The 23,636-nt window shown below is 40.0% G+C and overlaps 1 protein-coding gene across 1 annotated transcript; it reads left to right on the top strand.

The window, feature by feature from the left end:
• The first annotated feature begins 8,895 nt into the window (after positions 1-8,895).
• LOC120293278 (glucan endo-1,3-beta-glucosidase 11-like) lies at positions 8,896-11,254 on the top strand. Its single transcript, XM_039312341.1, has 3 exons — positions 8,896-8,975; positions 9,133-10,262; positions 10,710-11,254. The coding sequence occupies exons 1-3, from the start codon at positions 8,924-8,926 to the stop codon at positions 10,773-10,775; spliced, it is 1,248 nt and encodes a 415-aa protein (XP_039168275.1). The 5' UTR covers positions 8,896-8,923; the 3' UTR covers positions 10,776-11,254.
• The last annotated feature ends 12,382 nt before the right edge of the window (positions 11,255-23,636 follow it).

The following is a 23,636-nucleotide window of genomic DNA, read 5'->3' as shown; positions in this document are numbered from 1 at the left end:
TCTTTCAATATTCGGTGAATCTTTTGTATATTCTGTGAGGACAAGCATATGAAGGAGATATTGCGAGCTCATCTTTGCAAGGTTCGGAATCTATAAAAAGTCTATTATAATTTTGAATTTTTGGCAATATTGGCCGGTATTTGGGTTAAAGAAATAAAATCGGTGGAGAATATTCATCCTACATGACCCTATGTGGAAAGATACGAGCATATGCACAAAGGAAATTCGGAAGATCAGCAATGGAAGGGAATGTTGGGCACGTTCTACACTGCGAGCACATGGATTTGCAAAAAGAGATATATCCCTGCAGAGAAGGCATTCGGTCAATGAGGAAGAGGAAAGGAAATATAATATATGTCAAAGCATGCACATAAGGAAACAAAATATGCTTTCTTTCCTCGATGGTTTACACCCTTTCACTATAAATGGACTCGTTACAGGACAAAAAAAAGGGACACTCTTGATACGAGAGAGAGAGAGACACGTGAGAGAGGAAAGAGCGCGAGTCTTCTTGGCCAATTCTTGGCCAAGACCCATGCCGACGCTTCTGCCGCGGTGCTTTCATCGTCCGTGATACATTGTCAACGAGCAATCTGTTGAGCTTAGGGTGAGCATCAGTCCAGGGTCAACCCTGGATCGACCTTGGACCAGCCCAACCCTGTTGGTCCTGGTCCGGTTCCCAAGAAGACTAGATTGGTCCTTGGTCCTAAAATTCTTGGACCAGCACTGTGCGAATTGGTCCTCAATCCTGAGAGTTTCGAGTCGGTTCAACTTGGACCAACCCTGACTATATATATCTAATATGTTATTTATAATTTTTTTATATAGAGAAAATCTTAAAATAAATTGTGTTAACAACATTAAATAGCCCTTTAGTAATGAGTTTAAGTAATTTTACATTATTCTTTAATAACTTAAATTATTAATGTTTTTTAAGTGTCAACAGTGATAATTTACGAAGGAGAAAAATGGTTTTGTAAGGAGTCCTCACGGTGTCCAAAAAGGCATAAACAAGTCCTTATGGCATCCTCCTCTTATATTCGTTCTTTTCTATTTTATTAGTCCTCTTAGTCTTCAATTTGCTAAAATCGAAAGAAAAAACTTTTCTGCTCGCCACTCGACACTCGCCTCGCTTGCTTTGGGTCATTCGTGCCGCTCGCCGCTTGATGCTCGCTTGGCTTGTTGCTCCCTACTCGACATTCGATGCTCATTTTGTCACCCCACTTGACCTTCACCGCTTGCCTTTCTTAGCTGACCTTGCTCATCATCGAACCCATTGGGTCGGTACGATCATTGGTTGCCCTTTTAAGGAGCAAAAAAAAAATGAAATAAAAAATTATTGGTGGTCTTGGGTTGACTTGGAAATCGGACCAAATCCATTGGGTTAGTCCGGTCCTTAATCGCTTTTTAAAGAGTATAAAAAATGAAATAAAAATTATCTATTAGTCCCGAGTTGACCCTGGAACCGGACCGAATCCATTGGGTCAGTTCGGTCTTCGGTCCCAAAAATTGAGGACTAGCACTGTACGAGTTGGTCCTAGGGTTAAGGGGTGGACCGACTCAACCCGGACCATACTCACCCCTAGTTGAGCTATTACTTGACCGCTTGACGACACCACCGCAACCCCTTCATCGATGATGTCACTGCAGCTCCGCCCCTCGTAGTTGCTGTTCCGACTATTACCTGAACGCCGCTGTCGCTGCTGCCCCACATCCGTGAATCGAGCTGGTTGCTTCCTGGCCACGACCTCATTGCTACCGCAACGCCGCAGCCACTGCTCGTGTCACCCATCCCAATCAGCCTGATCCTCGGGTCTGTTTCGTCGTGCCCAGACGATTTGCGCCAATACTCGCGTTGCCAACGAATTCCGGCAAGGTGGTTGAGCTCGGTCAAAATTCAGCAAGCATCCGAGTCACTAAAATCTGGGCAAGAGAAGAGCACACGTTCTTTCAGTAAAGGAGGACGTATACATTGAAAGGAGGGAGGATTTCGCACACTTATTTTATTGAAATTTGGAGCATCTCCCCATTGTGGTTCTCTAGGTCTCTCGGGTAAGCCTTGTTACTGCTACGACAACAAAAGTTATCGTTTTGCAGATTGCTTCTCAAAGTTTGCGCGCATATCGTTGAATCGAGCAATCATCAAGCAGCCGCACGCGAAGCCCCCTAGCGAGTAGCCATCCCGTGAGCCTCGCTGAGCACCACCACCTTGCGTCGCAAGTAGCCGTTGAGGATCGGAATTCGAAAGCCAATATTTGAATTAGGTGAAAATTTTATCTATTTTGATTTTCGAAAATTCCGTTTTCTTATTTGAAATATTCATCGATACACATGATTGAAATTTCCGATATGCTAACATATGTGTAATCTCGAGTAGCCTTATAAATTGGGAAATCTTCATAATTTAATAACGTGCATACGATTGATAGTTTGATTTCACGCTCGAAATATGACTCGCAATCGCACGGAAAAATCGCCAATTTGATCTTACGCTCGAGATATGATTCGCGATTTTGTTAAAATTGACCAATCCAATCTCATGCGCAAGATACGATTCATCAATGTATTTGATAGATATCAATAATATCTTGCCTAATTTGTTGTTGTATTGTTTGAATCGATTTTATCTTCGTAAAGAAAAATCCAAAATAATATATTTGAGTTAGATTATGTTCATGTTAGAATATTGCTTATTTTAGGGTAGTTTGCATGTTTAAGGTTAGGAAATTTATTCGTTTCGAATTTTTTTTTAAATAAAAAAGTACCAAAAACCATTAATTTAGGATGTTAGATTTTCTTTTCATTAATTTATATTACACATTTAATTATTGGACAATTTTAATTTCGAATTTTATAAAAGGAAAAAGAAAACCTAGAATTATGGCATTATTTGCACGTTATCTAGTCATTCCATATTAGGATAAAATTGCATGTTTAATTTAATTCTATCTAATTTTTTAAATTAATAATAAGTTTAGATTATTTTTCCTAGATATATTGCATTTTAGGTTATGGATTACTTAGTTAAGATAACATTCTAGTTTAAATTAGGATTTGGCCTAATCTAATTCCTAATATAAGTTGGATAATATCTTAATCTAGATAGACAATTTTGGCTATTTTTCAATTTCCAATTTTATGTAAAATACCAAAAAAAAACCATTGTCTTAAGAATAAATTAATTTCTTTCTCTAGGATAGATTGCATGCTTATTAAGAAAACACAAAAATACTATACTTGTGTTATGTAGTTTAGGTCATATTGTTATGTCATGTCGCTTCATGTTAGATTAGTAGTATGCGTTGCATAAATCATGATTCTCATTAAACAAGTGAAAATGCATAAAACATGATTCCCATTAAACAAGTGAAAATAAAAATTAAGTGATTGCGTGTTAATTAGAAATTATATATAGAATTGTTGATGTGAATTCTGATATAACATTGCAAATAATTTTCTTACTATTAGGTAAGTCCCATAATTTATTTATTGCTTTTAAATTGGTGGTTTGTGCACCCACATGATTACCTCACATGTTAGGAAGTAAATTAAAATTAATTCAAGTTGCCTGCAAAACATTTTTCGAAATAAAGAAGAAATGTACCGAAAGGACTTTTAGAAATCTAATGTAATCAAGTTCTCGAATTCACAATCTCTGGTTCACGAAGTAAAGTAAATCTCCCGTTACTTGGATTTCTAATTGACTCATCAAAAATAGATTAGTGGCGACTTCTAATTGAAAAATCATTTATATATTAAAAATTTAAACCTAAATCGTAAATTGATATGGGTTTGGGAGAGCCTGAGTTAAATTTAGGTTTAGTCTTGAAAAATGGTATGGGTTCACTCAAGATTAGGTTGCGACGGTGCCTCTTGCCCATATGATCATTGCTGGGGCTGATTTCACGTTGATTCCTAGCAGATTTGAACCTCGTGGTCTCATACCGTGGCAAGCCTTGAAAATGAACCACCTTTGGGCCCACCCTCCACCTTGAAAAGGAGCGCAAAGAACAAAAAACCAACGTCAAACGCGCCATATTTTTCACCGCCGAAAGAAAATAAAGTCAAAGAACCTATTCGACTCCTTGAAGGGGGCCGAGTCTAAAATTCAAATCTTGATTTCCTCGTTAAGCAGCATCCATCCCCTCTTGAAATGATTCTCGCACCCAATGAAACGAAAGGATATACTTGCGTTATCACAAGTGCATAATATCGAACCGATGCAAATGCCAGGTCGAGGACTAAAGAACAGTGTAAAATTACTTGGACTCCTCTAAGGAGCCGTTTAATGCTATTGAAGTCAAACATTGTATAAAAAAATTATAAATAATATATTAGATATATTAGATATATAATAAAGTCGAGTTGGTCCGAGTTGGATCGACTATAAACTCAGGACAAAGGACCAGGTGCATGCAATCTTTGTCACAATCTTTGGTCTAGGAATCTCAGGATTGTCGCGACCGAATTTTCAGGTGTGAACCATCTAGGATTTGACTAATGGATTGTTAAGCTTAGACTTAACTCGGGCTCTCCCAAGCCCATACCAATTCGCGATTTAGGTTTAAGTTCTTAACATGCAATTGATTTTCAATTAGGAGTCGCCACTAATCTATTTTTGGTGGGTCGATTAGAAACCCAAGTAAAGTAACGGGAGATTTACTTTACTTCCACGAACTAGAGATTTGGGTACGGGGACTTGGTTATGCTAGATTTTTCTAACGCCCTTTTGGTACCTTTCTCTTTTATTTTGAAATTTTTTTGGCAAGTAACTTGAATTAAGCGCAATCCATCAATTTAACACTCAAGAAAGCAAATGAATAAATTGCAAGACTTACCTCATAGCAATGAAAGTATCTGCATTGTTAGATCATAATTCACATCAATAGTCCTAGATATGATTTCTAATTAACACGCAATTTCTTTTTGTTTTTTTTTTGTTTTCACTTAATTAATGAGAATCATGCTTTATGCAATGCAATATAACTAAATGACCTAGTTCTAATGACAGGTAATTTCTAATTAAATGGACCTAGCAACATTCACTAAATGATATCATGAATCTAATTCTATATGACATGCACATGACGCATTTTTTATTTTTCCTTAAAAAAACATGCAATCTATCCTAGAGATTGAAACTAATTTATCCTAAGACATTTTTTTTGTATTTTTTCATGAAATTCGAAATTAGAAAAATGTAAAAATTATCTAGCTAGATTAAAGATTATATCCAACTTATATTAAGGATTAGGTCAGGCTAAACCTTAATTTAAACCAAAATATTAGTAAGATGCAGTTTATCTAAAAAAATTAATTTAAACTTAAAATGAAACATGCAATTTTATCCTAATATGCAATGACGTACAAAGGATGCCCTAATTCTACATGACATATGCATGATGATTTTTTGTTGTTTTTTTTTATTAATTTCGAAATTAAAAAATTGCCACATGCAACTTAAATTAAAGAAAAACTAACATCCTAAACGAATGCATTTCTTTAGATTTTTCATTTTTTCAAAAATTCGAAATAAATAAATTTCCTATTCTAAACATGCAAGATAACCCTAAAACGAACCTAATCTAACTTAGATTTTTTTGGATTTTTCCTTTCTTTTACGGGAGCAATCAAAATAAGACATCAAGAACAACACGGCAACAAATTAGGCAATATATTACCCATTTTGGAAATAAATTGATGAATCGTATCTCGCGCATGAGATCGGATTGGCCAATTTCAAATAAAATTGCGAATTGTATCTCGAGCGTGAGATCGGATTGGCGATTTTTTCATGCGATTGCGAGTCGTATTTCAAGCGTGAAATTGGACTATCAATCATACGCACGTTGCGAAATTAGGAAAAATTCCTATTTCATGAGGGATCAAGAGATCTTTTGGATATGGCAATATCGATCAAACATTCAAAGAAAGATTGCGATATTACGAATTAGGCAGCGAGATATATGAAAATCAAATTGATCGAGAGTCTTACCTAATTCACGATGTCACGCGGGTGACATCTCCAAATTCGGATGGATGATGGGTCACGGAAATCACGGTGAGGAAGGCCGGCGATCAAGTAGCATGCACGGTTGCGGGTAATCGTCGGACGTGTTCCACAAGACCGAGTATTTGGAATTCTGTTTGAGAACTTCAGCTTCTTTTCACTTTGCTATCAAGCTTCACCTTTTGCAAGTTCACATTGTGCGCCCACTATTCTTTCACTCGCAATTTGGTGTCTTTTGTTTGACCAAGTCTCAAGCTCCACTCAATCTCTTGAAGACCTCATCATATCCTCCCTTGGCCGTCCAAGACGTGCGTTGCCAACGATATCTCAATTGCAGGTTTGTAGATAGCCAGGGATGTGCGGACTACGATTGTGAGAGTTACGTAACCTGCAAGGGAAACAAAGAAACAAAACTTGCCAAATCTAAATTGCGAGTCGACTGGTGGAACACGTTGAGGCACAGCAAGCTGCCGTTGCCGATCGTCGAGCAAGGACTGGACCACCACAATTTGTAATAAAGACAGGTGCAGTAAGTTGTTTGCATTACTGGACCTCACGATAACTAAGCGGGCTACCGAGAAGCTGCTGTATTTTCACCAAAAATCTGCACGCAGATGGTACAACATTGTATAAACATGACCGACTGTCGTGAAAGCTCATTGGGCTGGCCGCAAAAGAAAACATCAAACTTGCGAGATAACTTGTAATTGTCAAGAGCAAAATTGATATTGCAAGGAAATTGAGAAAGTTTCACTCTTTGGGCGCCGTGCTATAGACGCAAGGCTCAGCGACCCATAAGGCGTCAGGGACTGGTCGTCGCTAGATGGACCGCTCCGTGATGATTGAACTGTCGGATCTAGAGTGGGGCCAGGAACCGGGTAAGCTCGCCAAGTTGCAGCGATGGGGATGAGCTCTCGGAATGCAGATGAGGATTCTGGACTTGATTGCGGGTCAGGCACGAAGAAAGGCTCGGTTGCCTTTCTTTCTCTTGACTTGAATCCGTAGCCTCCTTTTGGCTTTTCCTTCGTATTATGGCCGGGAAAAGCTTCAATTAGTTGAACTTGACAGTGAGTGGGTGTCTGACTAGATCGGCAAACCACACTCACGAGAACGGCCACCAATGTCACCGCTGTATCACCATCTTCGGATATGAAGGGCTCTCGCCATCTTTTGAGCTCTCGCCATCTTTCTCCCTGGGCTACCCCTCACGTATATCGCTCTCTTCTTTGTGTGGCCGGGTGTTCTCCCATATGTGGCCCTCCCCAAAACCCTACGCAAACAACCTATTTATAGAGCGAGGATTAGAGTTTTAATTTTTTCCAAATTTATATCCACAAAGATTCTTTTTCAAAACGCAATATTTGCTTTTCACATCCGCCTTATCCAAAAAAATTCATCATATCCTGGAAAAATTTCAAATTTCTATTTTTCACGAGATTTTTTATTATAAAAAAAAAAGAGTCTGGGCCAATTTGCTCGCTTCGTGGGCTTAGTCTCACCTGTCAATTTAAAGCTTAGAACCACTAATTCAAACACATCCGCCACCGGTCCAATAAATGCAAAAAAATGCAAATGCACCTAAATCTATATGCTATGCAATTAATTAATTAACTAATATTTTTTTATGGGTTAAAATTAATCGCTAATTTTTTAATGCGATAAATGAATAAACGGGTCGCCAAAATTTAGGTGTCAACAAGAATCAAGGACCGGCCCGTCTAACTTGAAATTAGATCAGGATCAGCAGAGTTGGGCCGGTCCAGAGTCGATCCAGAGTTGATCCTAGACCAATGCTCACCCCTACCTTAAAGCCCCCTCTACTAAAAGCATACAACCCCACCGCCTACCCGCCATCTCATTGGGAACGGCTACCATGTGACGGAGTCGCAAAGAAGCAACCACGTTTGGGGCCACCCTCCACCTTGAAAAGGAACGCAAAGAACAAAAAACCAACGTCAAAAGCGCCATGTTTTTCACCGCTGAAAGAAAATTAAGTCAAGGAACCTATTCGTTTTCTTGAAGGGGGCCGAGTCTCAAAATCAAATCATGATTGCCTCGCCTCGTTAAGCAGCATCCATCCCCCCTTGAAATGATTCTCACACCCGATGAAACAAAAGGATGTCCGTGCGTTATCACAAGTGCATAGTATCGAACCGATGCAAATGCCAGGTCGGGCACTAAAAAGTTTTTGAATACTCGTGCTATTGAAAGTTAGAAAGTGAAAACGCAAAAGGGTTAAAAAAATCAGAAGCGCGGATCAAAACACTCTCTTATTATAATCTTCAAAGCACGGTTGAGTTTTTTTTTTTTTGGTGCTCTCAAAGAATCTGATTTCTTTTGCATTAGAGAAATGGTCGAGAGAAAGAAGATTAGTGCGGCCAGAGGCCCCTTACAAGGTTTTTCCATAAGATCACACTGTTCATAAGGAAAATGGAGTTATCACTGCTCCTCATCATTTATTATTCTATTAGTTTAAGTTATTAGATGAATGCATTGATATATTTAATTAGAGAGGTAAATGGGATCTAGAAAGATTCGAAATCAGAATCTAGGTTTTGATATCATGTTAAATTCTGTGAGATTATTGTTAACTATTAAAAAAATTTAAATTTTTAAATGGATGCGTAATTTAATATTTGATTATTCTAATCATTAGTGCTGATTCGAAGGTCCGCAATCCACTCAGAGGTTAACTTCTCAACGGATTGGACAGGTGTCCATTTTTAACTCTTCCGTCACCTGATTCAAACCAATCAATAAACTAACCTCACATGGTACGCAGCCAAAAGGCACAATGCTCGACTACCCGCCATCTTTTGCAGCTTCATTTATAGATCGTTAGCTCGACTGCTTTCCGCTATCCCTCGCCGCTCCTCCGTCCGACATTGCATTTCTCCGGCGCAGGTCCCCGTCATGGCGTCGGACCGGTTCCTCCGCTGCTTCTTGCTTCTGATTCTCCTTTCAGGTACCCAATGAGCTCCCGAGAATACCATCTTTGTTAAAATGCGGTTACTTTAAAAGTTCAGCAGGAAAATGAGACATTTTCTCGGTAAAGCTTCCGTTTTTTCGTTGTTCCGTCACGAATTTTCTTCCTTCTTTTCTCTGTCCGTTCTCCGCCGCAGGGCCCGCCTTGGTGACGGCGTCGTCCTCCATCGGTATCAACTACGGCCAGATCGCCAACAACCTCCCGTCGCCGGACGACGTCGTCCCCCTTGTCAAGTCCGTCGGCGCCACCCGCCTCAAGCTCTACGATGCCGACCCCGGCGTCCTCCGCGCCTTCGCCGGCACCGGCGTCGAGTTCACCGTCGGCCTCGGGAACGAGTACCTGGCCCGGATGAGGGACCCGGCCCAGGCCCTCGCCTGGCTCAAGTCCAACATCCAGCCTTACCTCCCCTCCACGAAGATCACCTGCATCACCGTCGGCAACGAGGTGCTGACCCTCAACGACACGTCCCTGACGGCGGACGTCCTCCCGGCGATGCAGGGCCTCCAGGGCGCGCTCGCCAAGCTCGGCCTCGACGACCAGGTCACAGTCACGACCCCCCACTCGCTCGCCGTCCTCGAGACCTCGTACCCGCCGTCCGCCGGGGCGTTCCGGCAAGACCTCGCCGCACCCCTGACGGAGATCCTGAAGTTCCAGGCCAAGGTGGGCTCGCCGTTCCTGATCAACGCCTACCCGTTCTTCGCCTACAAGGCGAACCCCCGGCAGGTCCCGCTCGATTTCGTGCTCTTCGAGTCGAACCCCGGCGAGGTCGATCCCTCCACGGGGCTGCATTACGACAACATGCTGTTCGCTCAGATTGACGCGGTTCACTCGGCCCTGGCCTCGCTGGGGTTTCGGAACCTGACGCTGCACATCTCGGAGACCGGGTGGCCGTCGCGAGGCGATGCGGATGAGGGTGGCGCCACCCCGGAGAATGCCAGGAAGTATAATGGGAATCTGATGAAGATCATGGCGCAGAAGAAGGGGACGCCGATGAGGCCGAATGGAGATTTGAACGTCTACGTGTTTGCCCTGTTCAATGAGAACATGAAGCCCGGGCCGACGTCGGAGAGGAATTACGGGTTGTTCAAGCCCGATAGGACGCCAGCATATACGCCAGCATGTGCAATCGTCCTGAACGGATGCAGCGATGCCGGTGGGAATGGGACGATTCCCTCGAAATCTGGATCCCCACCGCTGGCCGCAACAACACCAGCTTCCACGAGCACGAGCTCTTCCACTGGTTACTTGTCCGTTTCTTCGGGCGTGGTGAGTTTGACATGTTCCTGGTTTTGAATGATGATTCATTTTGGCTTTTGAATGCCGATGTTTATAATGCAGCCACATTATCTATCCTGTTGCTGGTTTTATGGTAGTAAAGTTCTGAACTCTGATTCAATTTCGCGTTAGACATGCTCATGGTCATGTTGTGTCGTTATCACATTTACTCATCAGACATGTTACTGTGAGTGATGTCTTATCTGCTGATTGTTAAAAGTAGATAGTTGGAAAGAAGTTTAGATTGCTTTTGCCCCCATTTTTGAGTAACTTTAGCGACTCCGGGTAAGATCGGCCCTCTATCTTTTTGTTTATCTTGTTCCTTTTCCAGTAGTATAAAGTTCAACATCTTCATCGCTTTCGAATCGTTACCTCTTGAGAGTGATGATTAGATGTCAATATGCTGGTTGATTAAAAAGTGCGGCGATCTGATTTCAGGAAAGATGCTGTTCTGCTCAAACTCTCTTCGTCTTGTGCCTGGCTACAATTAAGCTGCTCTTTTGACGGCAAAACCGAGTCAGAATTACAAGTGCTTTGGAAGTGTCATCGAAATCAGCAGTTTATCAAAAGCAAAAAGAGTCAAAAAGAAGGATGTCGGACACATCTTCGGCTGATGATGCAAGGTGAACTTCTGTTTCCCCTGCTTGCAAGCAAACATTGGTTTATTTCACTGCATCAACGCTCGCACGCTAGAATTACACTAATGAGCCCTAACCAACGTAAATAGGAGAGAGATTGGATATTGTAGAGCTGAGATCCGGCATTTCATGCTCAACATTTGCAATCCAGTCGCTATGCTGTAGTTTTTTGAACATCCATTATTTAGTTATGGTATGCTAGGATCAATGTCGGAGCTTCTAACGTGAAAGCAGTCATCTATCTTCAGACTGCAAATCACTATTTGTGTTCATCTCTGTATAATGTATTGTACAGGGGATATCTCACTTAGCAATCAAATTGCCATGTTCCTATTTTTAGAATCATTAGTCCTGGAATCGATGTCATCAACAATATCTTTCTCCAACTAAACAGAAAGAATAATTTCATCCTTGCCATACAAAAGTCCTGGACATATCCTGCATTTGCATTGTCATTTCATTCAAAAAGCGAAGGCATTCCATGGTCCATTCGACTGAGCTTCGCATAGAACTTCCTCGTCAAGTTAAGAAGTCAGACTGCACAGGAGTCCTTCTTTGCCTCTGTGAAGCTCTTGACCACTGAAACATGTTTTGCTCCTTTCTTTGTTTTGCAGGTGCAGACCTTGATGCAGGATCTTGATCCAGTTTTTAGATGATAGGCATGTTGAGAGTCGTACACATTTTGGCCGTTCTATTTTTGCTATCTATTGACCTGATTATTTAGTTAGGGTATGGTGGTGTCTTAGAACTTACTGTATCGAACATTTAAAAGAGACGATCATTTACTGCCCATTTGAGATTTCTTACCTCTGTCGAATCTGTTTAGCTAGGTGAAGGAATTTGAGGATAAATTGATGTTAGGAAAAAGTTATTGACGTGAAATATGAGACGTTTGACTTCACGTTTAGATTGGAATGTCGAGTTTTTCCATTTCGACGCCTCGACGGTCGATTTCGAGACCCGGATCGAGAGCAGTTTTGGTGGGTTAAACTGCAAAACGATGAACTTTTTCTTGATCAGAATGGTGAGAGTGTGACTTGTGGTGCAATCTATCCAACACTCGTTCCTTTCTAAGTGGCCATACATATGAGAGGAATGTCTTTCAATGAAAGCTACCAAAGCACGATCATGATGAAAAATGTCGGTTGTGATTTGGTCAATTTTGACATGCTTTCTGCGGAGTCCAACACCATGAGCAGTTTCTTAGGACAACAAAGACGACGATGCCTATGAAGGAAGTAGTTCTCTCGGACTGGAGTCGACTTCATGGTTTGCTTCCTAAGAGAAAAAAACAGCACGTACAACAGGGAACTGAAAAACCGAATCATGTCCCGACACGTCAAATCCATAGTAAGTCATCGACTTCTCAAGAAATATACCACTGAAAACGTAAACTTTAAAATGAAAATAGTAAGTTATCGTTAATATTTTCGATTTATCAATATAATCCACTTTTAATGCTGTAAATCACTGGGAGAAGCATACGAATATTAATGTAAGTTATCTACTTAAGTATAAATTTTACTACTTAAAACAAAATCTTACTGGTGAAATTAATAACTTATCGATGTAATTGTAGGCCCAATTACAAGTTAGCGAGTCACCAACAAAGTGGGAACTAACCGTTTGAAATAAACTATAAATTAATAACTCAATATTGACTTAAGTAACTCACCAAAGTAGGCTCGTTTAAGCTGTAGCAAATTACCCACGGTTCGAATAACATATGAACGCCAACTTCGACAGCAAGTTATCAAGCTGTTTAAAAATGTCCCATATAATATAGAATCTTGCAATTGTAACTAGTAACATGCCACAGAAATAAGTTACTTATCATGTACTAGTGTAGGCTCACTTTTGGGGGTAGCAAAACTACTGACCAAGTAAGGAATTTAGCAACAGCCAATTCAGTAATAAGTTGTCAAGCTGCATAGCAAATTACCATCTGGAAAATAAAATCTCACCATCGAAGTTAGTGACTTACAAGTAAGACTGATAAAATGGGTGACAATCCCATATTTTAATCCAAATATAGTGAAGTTGATTATATATGAGCCACCTTAAATTCAAAACATAGGTCAAAATGAATTTTAAATATGGAAGCCGGAAACAAATGGGTTGACTGTGGATTTGTAACGGACCTACTTTCAACCCATTTAATAACCCACTTATAGGGTCTTTTACAAGTGAAATAAGTAATCTGCAAATGAATGCTTGCTTCAAGGGAAATAACGAAGCAAGGAAATTACTAACGTCTATTTTTTTTTTTTTTTTTGGTCAAACTAACGTCTAATTCAATAGTAAGTTATTGACCTATTCATTTTTTTGACATTGCAAGCGAAATCTTACTGGGGAAATTAATAACTCACGAGCCTAAACTCGTTGTAGCAAGTTACCCTCCTGTAAAATTTTAACCACTCCGTAGTTATCTACTAGACGTTATTTATTTATACTAGATCCACAATGATAGAGCCGTTACTTCGAAAGCGAGCTCGGTTGATACCTACTTTACGTGCCCACTTGTAAAATTTTAGAGTGCCTGGCTATTTGCTACTAGATGTGTGGCGCTAAGATAAATCTTTCCATCGGTAATATGTAATTTTTTACAATTTTTGGTATTTATTAATAGATAGTAGATTTAACTAGGCTAATATATTATTTTGTTGATAAGTTAGTAATCAATTGACAGGGTCCCTTTGTAAAATTTTAACGTACCTGGTAATATACTAATACTCGATGGGTCCAATTGTAAAATTTTAAAGCACTCGGTAATCTCTTCTGGGTCCTATATTTGAGGATAGTAAAATGGCTATTTTGTTAGTACAGTGCCCACTTCTGAAAAAATTAAAAGACTTGGTTGCATGACTCGGGCGGGTTAACATCAACGTCCCGGACACATCAAATTCCCGAAAAATCTTTTATCTTTGATTAAGCACATGCAAAAGCGAATTGTAAGCAATCCCTAGACACAAGCAAACATATATATATCAAAAGGTCCCTCCTAGTCCTGGACTATTTCTTTTCATTACCACATGTAGATGATCAAAAAGGCTGGGGTAGCCTAGTTTCTTTATCAAGCTTCTCCAAAAATGGCCCCTATTCTAGGCCCACTCCTTATGGGGTTCTCGTGGGATGTACCGGTGGGATGAAGCCACGAATGAGACTTATGATGTCCTCATAAAAAATGAGGCACCAAGCCTCGTACACGTGTGGGACCAAAATGTCTATACTCTCCTAGACTTATACTATGGTGGTATACTTTCGATAAGTTACGTCTCCTTCTACGTCTATTATGTCTGTCATGATGGAGACCATGTCTACAGGGAGACCATGATAAATGGGTGGCGGGGTTAGTACATCCATCACACACTTGAAAATGGGGAAAATAGCAAAAATGAGTCGACGACTCAATAAGTAGAAATTCCTAATCTTTTTATAGGAGGACGTCTCGCCATCGATCCTCGAATACAAAATCATCACCTACTTGTCAATGGTAAATCAATAGCAAGACGCATGCCTTGACTTGCCTCTACACATGAAAGGCTCTCAATTTTCTATGTATTTTCAAGAATCATGAACAAGGAGTTAGTGCATGAAGAACAAGCCCTCCAAAATTCCGTAATTAACGACCATTTTGGTTCCAGAATGATATGTGCACCATGCAAAACTAATTCATGCACTAAGTGACCCGATGCAAACATGTTTCCAAATTGATGCAAGGTCTCAACAACTCATACAAATCTAACCCAACTTTTGCAAGCATCAATTCAACATCAGTTCATGCACCACACATGGACTTCTAATTTATTTCAATTTCTTTCACTTAATCAAAATCCATCGACTATTTTGGTATCAATCGGGCATCGATTCCCCCTTGACAATCGGTATCTTCCCAATCTCATTATCAGGACGACATCTTGGGTAACCCCTGGGTATCGACCTCTCCCGAGTTGGCATTGTCCCGATCTCACTATTAGGATGCCATCCGGGATTTTACCCCAGACAATGACTCGACATCCCCCAGCATTAGCATATAAATCCATCGTGTGTCCATACATTTCAAGCATCAACCAATTTATTTTATCTTAAATCTCCTAATTGGCTTGCTCTTGCTTCGTTCACCAACGTTATAATTTATGGCCATCATAACCAAAGATTTAATAGGACATCTAAGCTTGGTGATTCATCAATGGCATTAATGGACTAAAGTCCAAAATCATTTAATGAGATCTTGTTATTTTTACCAAGACACTTACGATGCAAGTTCTCTCTCTTCCCTTTGCAATTGACGTGTGACTCTAAGTGGATAATGATAGACTATAGTCCAAAGGCAAGGAATGTTCTAGAACTTCTATCACCGCTTAATATTTGTTTAGTGACTTATCCCCCACATTACTTAATTTGTATCCAAAAATTCATCCAAGGCATTCATGAGAATAACATAAGGTGTTGCCTCATTGGAGAAGTCGTTCATGTTTTGTACACGATTGATAGTTCTATGAGAACCAAGTTTCGTGCAAAAAATTTACTAGAACTTAACCAAATAAGCGACTAAGTCGGTTCCCTCTTGGACTTGTCCATGACCATTTCAATTAGAATTGGTCCATTTGATGTCTTAAAAATGAATTTCGTGGTTGGTCTCGATCATTCGCCCCGATTGGGTCTTGGTCAAGCAAATCAAGTCTAAGGTCGAGCTTGCTCTAGTTCAGCACAAGTCATGCCTTGGTTTATCCAAGGTTTTATGCCATTGATTCCCATGATCAATCCTTAGTTGTTACTTGGTCATGTGGACTCAATCGATTCGTGACTAATTTGCTATCGAACAGGATCAACTCACGGATCGCTCATAGTCGGTATAAGTTCCTTGTAGAATCACCGAGACCGGTCCACTTGTCCACATATCATTGATCCATGATCGTCCTTAGTGTTCATGATGGTGCGGGATCAATTGAGGCGCTAATACGGATTGTGAATCGGAAAGAGCAAGTTTTGAGGAATAAAGTCATTCCCTTAGTTAAGATAATTTGGCGATACCACGGGATAGAAGAAGTGACTTGGGAGAGCGAAGAACGTACGAGACAGCTATACTCGCACTTATTTGAATCAGGTATGTATTTAAATTTTGAGGACGAAATTTTATCTAGAGGGGGAGAAATGTAATATCCTAGATTCCAAGCCATGAGAATAGAGTACAAGGGTTGGTAAGTCCTAACTTGGATTGTATCGTGGTGTCTTATTGATTGATGCGAGGACGCCGAACCTCGTTGAGCCGATGCACAAGGATTGGCCCTATGCTCTGAATTTATGCATTGAACATGAATCGGCCCTTCCACCATGGGTTATGCAATGATGGTAAAATCATTTATCTTTTGTTTGTAAGTGATGGGTCCCAATTGTCAAGTCTAATAGTATTAGACAAGAAAGTGGGGAGTCAAATTTTATTTACCGACCACACTAGAGATTTACTAGAGCTTCCTAAAGTTTACCACTGCGGAGCTTAGTTACGATTTTAGGTGGACGAAACATTAGAATTCTGCCTTCATTGATATTGTTGGGAGGATGTAGCCCGATACTTTTAACTAAGGAAATCGTCAAGAGCCCGAGCCCAAGCTTGAGCTTGAGCCTGGAGTCATAACATATTCAATTAAACCCATTTTCATTCAAAAGTTTAAACTGATGAATTATGGGTCAATTAGGATAGATCGGTTGTTGCAAACCATACTAATTATCTTATTTGAGACTAATCTAATACAATTCACTCGTTGATTTATACAAGCTCCTGCCCATTATGAGTTCATGTTAGATTTATTCCCTGTAATTCATGTATCATTTTGCTTAACTTGTCTAAACTTAAATTTCCAACGCTACCTTCATTCATAGTCTCTTTTTTCCAAATCAAAGACTAAACTAGGAAGTTGCCATTGGGATTGCGTTGCTACATTATAACGATCCCCTTCACTTGATCTCTTTTGATAAGCCGAACCATAAAGGCTGCTCGAAAAGAGCATTGGTCATGAGATGTCTTTGATATATTCACAACTGATTGGAATAGATGAGGTCCACATATTTACAATCGGTTTTGAAATCATTTGTTGGGAGTGTGCAGAGGAAATGCAATACCTTCACTGATAGGGAGTTCAAGCTCAAGCCATTAACATATTTAGCTAGATTGACATTCACTCAAGAAACTTAAACAAATAAATTATGGGTTGATCGAGATATATTAATTGCTTCAAATCACACAAGCTCTATATGAGACTTTTTTAACACAACTCACATATGAATCTCAATAGCCTGTCCACATCGAGTATTTGTACCCACAAAAGGCAAAAAAAGAAAAGAAAAATAAAAACCTACTTGAGTTTTGTTAAAAAAGGGTTGCTTCATCTCACAACTATAGTGTAAAAGAGTTCAATCAATAAGTAATGGATTAATATCACCAAAAAAAAAAAAAAATGAAAAATCTCAAACTGGTATATCTATAACAAATTTATCCCAAATGATCACAAAAAACTCGAATCGGTACACTTATGATAAATTTATCCTCAAATTAATTTTCTAACTACAAAAAATCACAAACTAATACATTTGTGACAAATATATTCTCCGTTAAATTAGTTTAATACCATAAAAAATCAAAAACTAATACAATTATGACAAACATAGAGTAAAATCTTAAATTAGTACATTAGTTAATTATTATGTGTTATCTAACTTACTTGAGTTTGAGTAGAAATTTAATAGAAACTAACAGAGAGTAATTTATCACAAATATATCAGTTTGTGACAAATTTGTCAAAAATACATCAATTTGAGATTTTTGGTGGTCAAAATATTAGTTTAGGAGAAAAAAAGTTACAAGTGTATCAATTTAGACTTTTCCGTGGTATTTAACCCAATAATCTATTCATCTAATAGTTAAAAATTTTTATAGCAGGGCATTGATAATTCACAATAGTTGGCTTCATTTTATTTTCAGCGCCCATAAAATAAGAGGAGCGTCAATTTGTCATCAAAATGACCCACCTCCTTTGAGGCGGTGAGCTTTATAAACAGCAAGCATATCCACAATCCCCTTAGCTGCCATGGATGCCCTAGGACTACCTTCATGTCTATTAAGAAATCCCCAATCGAATCTCACGCCATGTTCCCATTCTTTCAATCTCCTACCTCTGCTCTTATGATGCCACCGCCTTCTTTGAATCGAAGGCCGGCAGGCAAGGTAGGTGTACCCAATGATCCCTGCTCGAGGCGGCGGCTGAGAATTTCGGGAGGGGCCAAAAGTTACGGATATTAAAGCGCACGCTAATAGGGTTGTTGGCCACATGACAAGGAACTAAGTCAACAAAAAATATTCCTAAGGAAGTCATTTTCAATACCCAATTCATCAGCTTTTGGAAACCATGCTCACATGGGATCGGAATGCAAACTATTCAATGAGGGAATTCGTCATATTAAAAAGGTGAGTACATGCACCACGATTTGTTTCCCTTTGCAGAATTCGTCGATTCAACGCGTCCTTCGCGGCAATCTCACGTGCTTCGGTTTATAGCTCCATTTCATTACGAGGAAAACGTGAAATGAGAAAAAAGTCAATGCCCCAGCCTAAGCACGTACACAAAGACTATAGTTTATCATCTTGTTCATATTTAGGTCTGAAATAACAAGCTCGAATGCCACGTCCTGAGTTCGATCGAAATTGTTTTTATCCCGTTCGAACTTAATTTTACGCTTTGAATGGAAGTTATTGTGATTCTAACTGGTAGCTGAGTTTGATAGGGAGAGAATAAAACCGGAAGAGGTCAGTGTCGTTGATACCTCACCATGTTTAACGTCGGCCTACACGCAATGTTTATAAAATTGGGGGGGGATGTTTCCATTAAGCGAAGTACACGGGTCTAGTTTAATTCAAATGCCTTCTATTTTACATGTGGTCCAAAGTATAGTGTGTAGGGAGGTGAATAATAGGGCTGGGCTCACATGGGGACCAATTGGGTTTTTGAGTAGAGAACTAGAGAACCGGCCTTGATCAATTCATTTCTCGATAGGGTCTCGATAGTTTTTTTTTTTTTTTTTTTGTAACTTTATTCCGGAAAGAGATCGAGAACAAGCTCTTTTCATTTTTACTTTGTTTTGATAAAACAATAGATATGTAGGAGAAGTTTAGGAAATTCACCGATGTCTTATTCATCATGCCATGGATTATTCACATATCACATATCTTACTCAAATCATAGTTACGTGCTTAATACTTAAAAATTCGAGAAAGAAAAAGGGTTAGGCCTAATCCCCATGTTTACCTTGGAAGTGATTCATTTCCTCATTCCGGAAATTGGGACTGGACTTTGATAAAGATAGGCTCTAAATCATTAATTTAGAATCTACACATCATCGAACTAATTATTATTCATAACGTGAGATTAGATGCGTCTTCCGATGAGGGATCGAATCAATGAAAGAGCATGTTGAAAGCGAAGAAGACAAAATGAAAAAAAAGAGATAAAAAGAAAAAGAAGAAAAGATAATCAATAATTGACGTTGGACATGATGATTCCAACCATCTCGAGAATATACCATACTTCAATCCCATAATCATAAATAACCAACGAATCAAACAGCCAATCGCACGCAAATTATATATAAAATCAAAAACAATAATTAATTAATTAATTAGTACTTTCGGAGCTTCCATACACATGTGACAAATGTCAACTCCACTCATCATTCAATCAATTGTGGTCGCTGCAATTGAGGAAAAAAGTTAAAATAAAAATTAAAAAAAAAAAACAAAAAAGAAAATCGATGCTTCCGTCGCTGTCGATTGCCGAAAATGCCCTCGCGGAGGACTTTCGTCCTCTCTTGGCAGGAGTGGTTAAAAAAAGTAAAAAGACGGGGTACAGGTAAGCCACTCAGGCCCGCGTGCCCTTCCTTAAATGCCGCCCCGCTGAACCCGCGACACGTGGTGACCGGTCGCGGTCAGTCGACTACGTACGAGCGAAATCAAATTTATCCAGAGAAATTATGGAAATACGGAAATTTATTTTTCCACATGTACTTGGCAACAAAAAAAAAAAAAAAAAAGAGGACTGGAATTTTCATCTACTCGTACTTTAAAGCTGCTAAATACCATTTTTTTTGGGAGGGGATTAATAGAGTTTGTTTTTTTTTGGGATTTTTTTATATTTTTTTTTAAATCACCGAAGCTAATTTATTTAAAAGATAATGTTAATGACAGGAAAGATCCAAAGTTGACACTATTATAAATTAATTTTTTACATTAAATTAATACACTTATGATAAATTTATTTTTAATTATTTTTTACTGTTAGATTATTGATTTGGATAATCTGTGTTGTTGATGGGGTGCGGGTTTGGAGTTTTATCTTTTGTTTATCATGGATGTACTAATTTTTGATTTTTGTGATATTAATTTAATTTGACCAAAATTAATTGAAAATAAATTTATCATAAATGTATCAATTTAAATTTTTGACAATTAATAAATCAGTTTAGAATAAATTTATCATAATGTATTAGTTTTGGGTTTTGGTGATTAAGAGTTAATCAAATGTATCGATTTAGGAATTTTTATGATATTAACCACTATATATTGATATAAAAGTTAAGAGGGGGCAGTCATTTGAGATCAAGGGATAATTAGTCAAATTAGCGGCGGATCAGCATGGCTAATTAGCGGCAAGGGATTGCCTTTTCCTAAAAACGTGCTGGATTACGACTGAAAGATCCCCACTTTTTTTGTAGCAAATCCCCACTGCCTCGTCCTTTGAATCCGATTCCACCATTAAATTTAATCGAGAGCTCTCTCAATTGAGGCCTTCGTGATTTCCATGATTGGCAATCCAGTGGATTTTTTTTTTTTTTTTAAATTTCTCTTCTTAAATTACTCTCTAATGTCAATAAAATCTCGTTCGCCTCGCAGAAGGATTAGTATTTTGCAAGAGTAACATAGGAAGATGTGGTTCTTAATGGTTCGATCCGCAAAGGTGTCTTAAGTGTAGAAGTGCAAAGTCGAGAAGCATCTTGGAGCCGATTAAAAAGTGCTTCGAGTAAATGAGCTAATGAGTTGCCGGCGAGGTGTTTGCTTAGATGGCGAGAGAATCGACTTGTCCCTTTGTGGTTTTAGGTTTAAGTTATATTGAGAGTGTGAGTCGGACCAATGTAGAGTGTGTGCCCTAAAAATCGCTTGCAGTGGTCGGTTGGTCAAGGTACATAAAAGTTAATCTTGACATTGCCTGGATTGAATCAACTGGCTATTTTATATCTAGGACTAGGTGGTTAACAAATGCGTATGTAATGTCGCAATTTTTGGTAGGGAATGAGTGATAGATAGGCTATCAAGCATCACATAGATCGATAACGACTCACGGCGTGTCGGAAGGATACGATCCAATAATGGATTTTTGCATATTGGGAACACAGGAGCCAATATCAAGACCATCGGAAAAAGAGTTAAAAAAGAATAGGGTATAAATCATCAACGAATCTCACTCCAAGTTGATTAAGCTAAAATAAAACCTTATCGGAGAAGGCTAACTAAGGATCCCCATCTTCAATAAAAAATTACTCTACACAAGAATATCCCACAAAGCACTCCATCAACAAAATCTCTAAGCAGGGGCATCTATCAATAATTTTATCAAGAAATCACAAGGAGTGATTTTTATGTATCTCGCATGATCATTAAATGACCAAATTGCGCATTTTAAAAAATCAGACACATTATAAAGTCACCTTTTTTATCCTTTCGGAGTTCTCATCAAACAGAAATTAAAGCGTGGCGATCTCACATTTCGAACCACTAAAAGCACATAGAATCAGTTGCCAGTCATGCCCCCAAAAAAACTAACAGAACTGTGCGCGATTCGATTCGAGAATCCAAATTGAATCAATGGGGACAAAGCTCTCCCTTCCTTTTTTTTCCTCACAACATTATTCTCAACGATCTAACCAAAATTTCACGTAGATCAACATTTCTCCCTCGACACCATCTCTCCAACGTTGTCAAGGAAGGCCTCCGAGGTTCGAGGCATCGTATCGTAGGCTCCGGGGCGGACGTACACTCAGTGGTGAGAAATTCTAGCGTGGATCGAGAGAGAGAGAGAGAGAGAGAGAGAGAGAGCATATATGACTGGCGAAAAGAGCTTGAATCCACCAAAGGATGGTCCGTCGTTTCTAAGGACGACGCGGGGCTGAGAGTCATTCATACTCATCCCAAGAAAGACCGACCCCGCCCTTCTCTCTCCTCCACTTCTCCTTCTCCTTCTCCTTCTCTCTCTCTTTCTCTCTCTCTGTCCATCTCGCGCTCGCCATCGCTATTGGGGAATTAAGACCCAGCAGTACTGACAGAGGCACAGAGCTCGCTCGCTCGCTCGCTCGGAGACCCCAGAAAAAGGGTAAAAGAAAGAGGAAAAATAACCAAGAAATAAAAAAAAAAAAGGGAGAGAGAAATTTCGGACTGTGTAGGAATCAAGAACTCTCTCCTCCCTCGCCGTACCCTTTATTTTGTTGCTCAAGTAATTCCCGATTCCCTCCGTCTTCCTCTGCTCATCTCATCATCATTTCCTCCGCCGCATTCCCCAGGTCCGTCTCCTCCCCTTTTGGGTTTTCGTTCTGCTCTTTTGGGCTCCCGTTTTTGTTGTTTAGTGAAGTGTTTTTTTAAGCTGACGTTCTTGACTGAGCGGAACTCTTACACTGAACTATCCCCCTTTTTCCCTTTTCTTGAATTTTCTGTTTGGTTGTGAATTTCTCTTTGGCTATGGATTTCGTCGTTGTGATCGTGTGTTTCGGTAATTCCTAGGCTGTAGATTTTGGGTTTGCAGTAGATTTTCCGGTGAGCGAAATCGCCATCGACGAATAGCTGTCGTCGAGAATGGCGGCGGCGGCGTCGATTTGGGTCGGAACCTGGAGAAACCATCTCAGGACCCGCCCTGCCCGGCGTCAGGACCATCCCAAGCAGACCCATCTGCGGTCCCGCATGGATCCGACCTGAACGGTATGCCCCCATCCTCCGCCCCCACCACACGATCCCAGCCGCTCTACCTGGGCCACGGCCGCCCGCTCGTGCCCAACAGGGGGCGATCTGCCGCGGGGCGGTGAGGCTGAGGAGAATTTCAAGCGGGACATCCAAGGGAGCTGCGGGCTGTTCTCGAAAGCTGAACCCGATGGCCGAGGTTTGTGCGCCCTCGCTCACCGGCAACAGGTTTAACGGGAGGTTTATTGGGAGCAACTTCAGCAGCAATGGGAATGGTGGTTTGGCGACGAACGGTGGCGGCCGGAATGGGCAGATGAACGGCATCAGCGGGCCGTCGGAGTACGAGTTCTTGCTCTGATGGTTTTTGTTTTTGATGGGACTGGATTGGTTGTTCTTGTCCTTAATTGGGGCTTTGCAATGTCCTCCTGTCTAAGAAAAATGACGGCGGTAATTTGGTGCACTATGCAGTGTTTAAAGCATGAAAATGGTCGCTGTAAGTTACCCAGGATGTGGTATTACTAGCGGCCAGATGACCTACTTTTGCAGGATTGACTTAGAGAAGCCAATCATCTGACCTCCGGGGACGATCCCTTTTCAGTCAAAAGAGTGAAAAATGCTATGAGTATCTCAATAATGAATGGCTTCTTTCCCAAGAACTGCACAACATGTGAAAGTGCTTTGATTTTGGAATGTGAAAATGTTATGTGTGGTATTATTTCATCCTTCATTTCTGTA

The sequence above is a fragment of the Eucalyptus grandis genome, chromosome 5 (genome assembly GCF_016545825.1).
Source record: "Eucalyptus grandis isolate ANBG69807.140 chromosome 5, ASM1654582v1, whole genome shotgun sequence".
Classification (NCBI taxonomy): Eukaryota; Viridiplantae; Streptophyta; class Magnoliopsida; order Myrtales; family Myrtaceae; genus Eucalyptus; species Eucalyptus grandis.
The sequence above is the reverse complement of the archived record's forward strand: the minus strand, read 5'-3'. Positions and strand labels throughout refer to the sequence as shown.

Excerpts from the sequence above, each read along its gene's own strand:
- LOC120293278 (XM_039312341.1), top strand. The coding sequence starts at position 8,924 with ATGGCGTCGGACCGGTTCCTCCGCTGCTTCTTGCTTCTGATTCTCCTT. Across the intron at positions 8,976-9,132 it reads GCTTCTGATTCTCCTTTCAG|GGCCCGCCTTGGTGACGGCG; the intron begins GTACCCAATGAG and ends TCTCCGCCGCAG. Across the intron at positions 10,263-10,709 it reads TGTCCGTTTCTTCGGGCGTG|GAAAGATGCTGTTCTGCTCA; the intron begins GTGAGTTTGACA and ends ATCTGATTTCAG.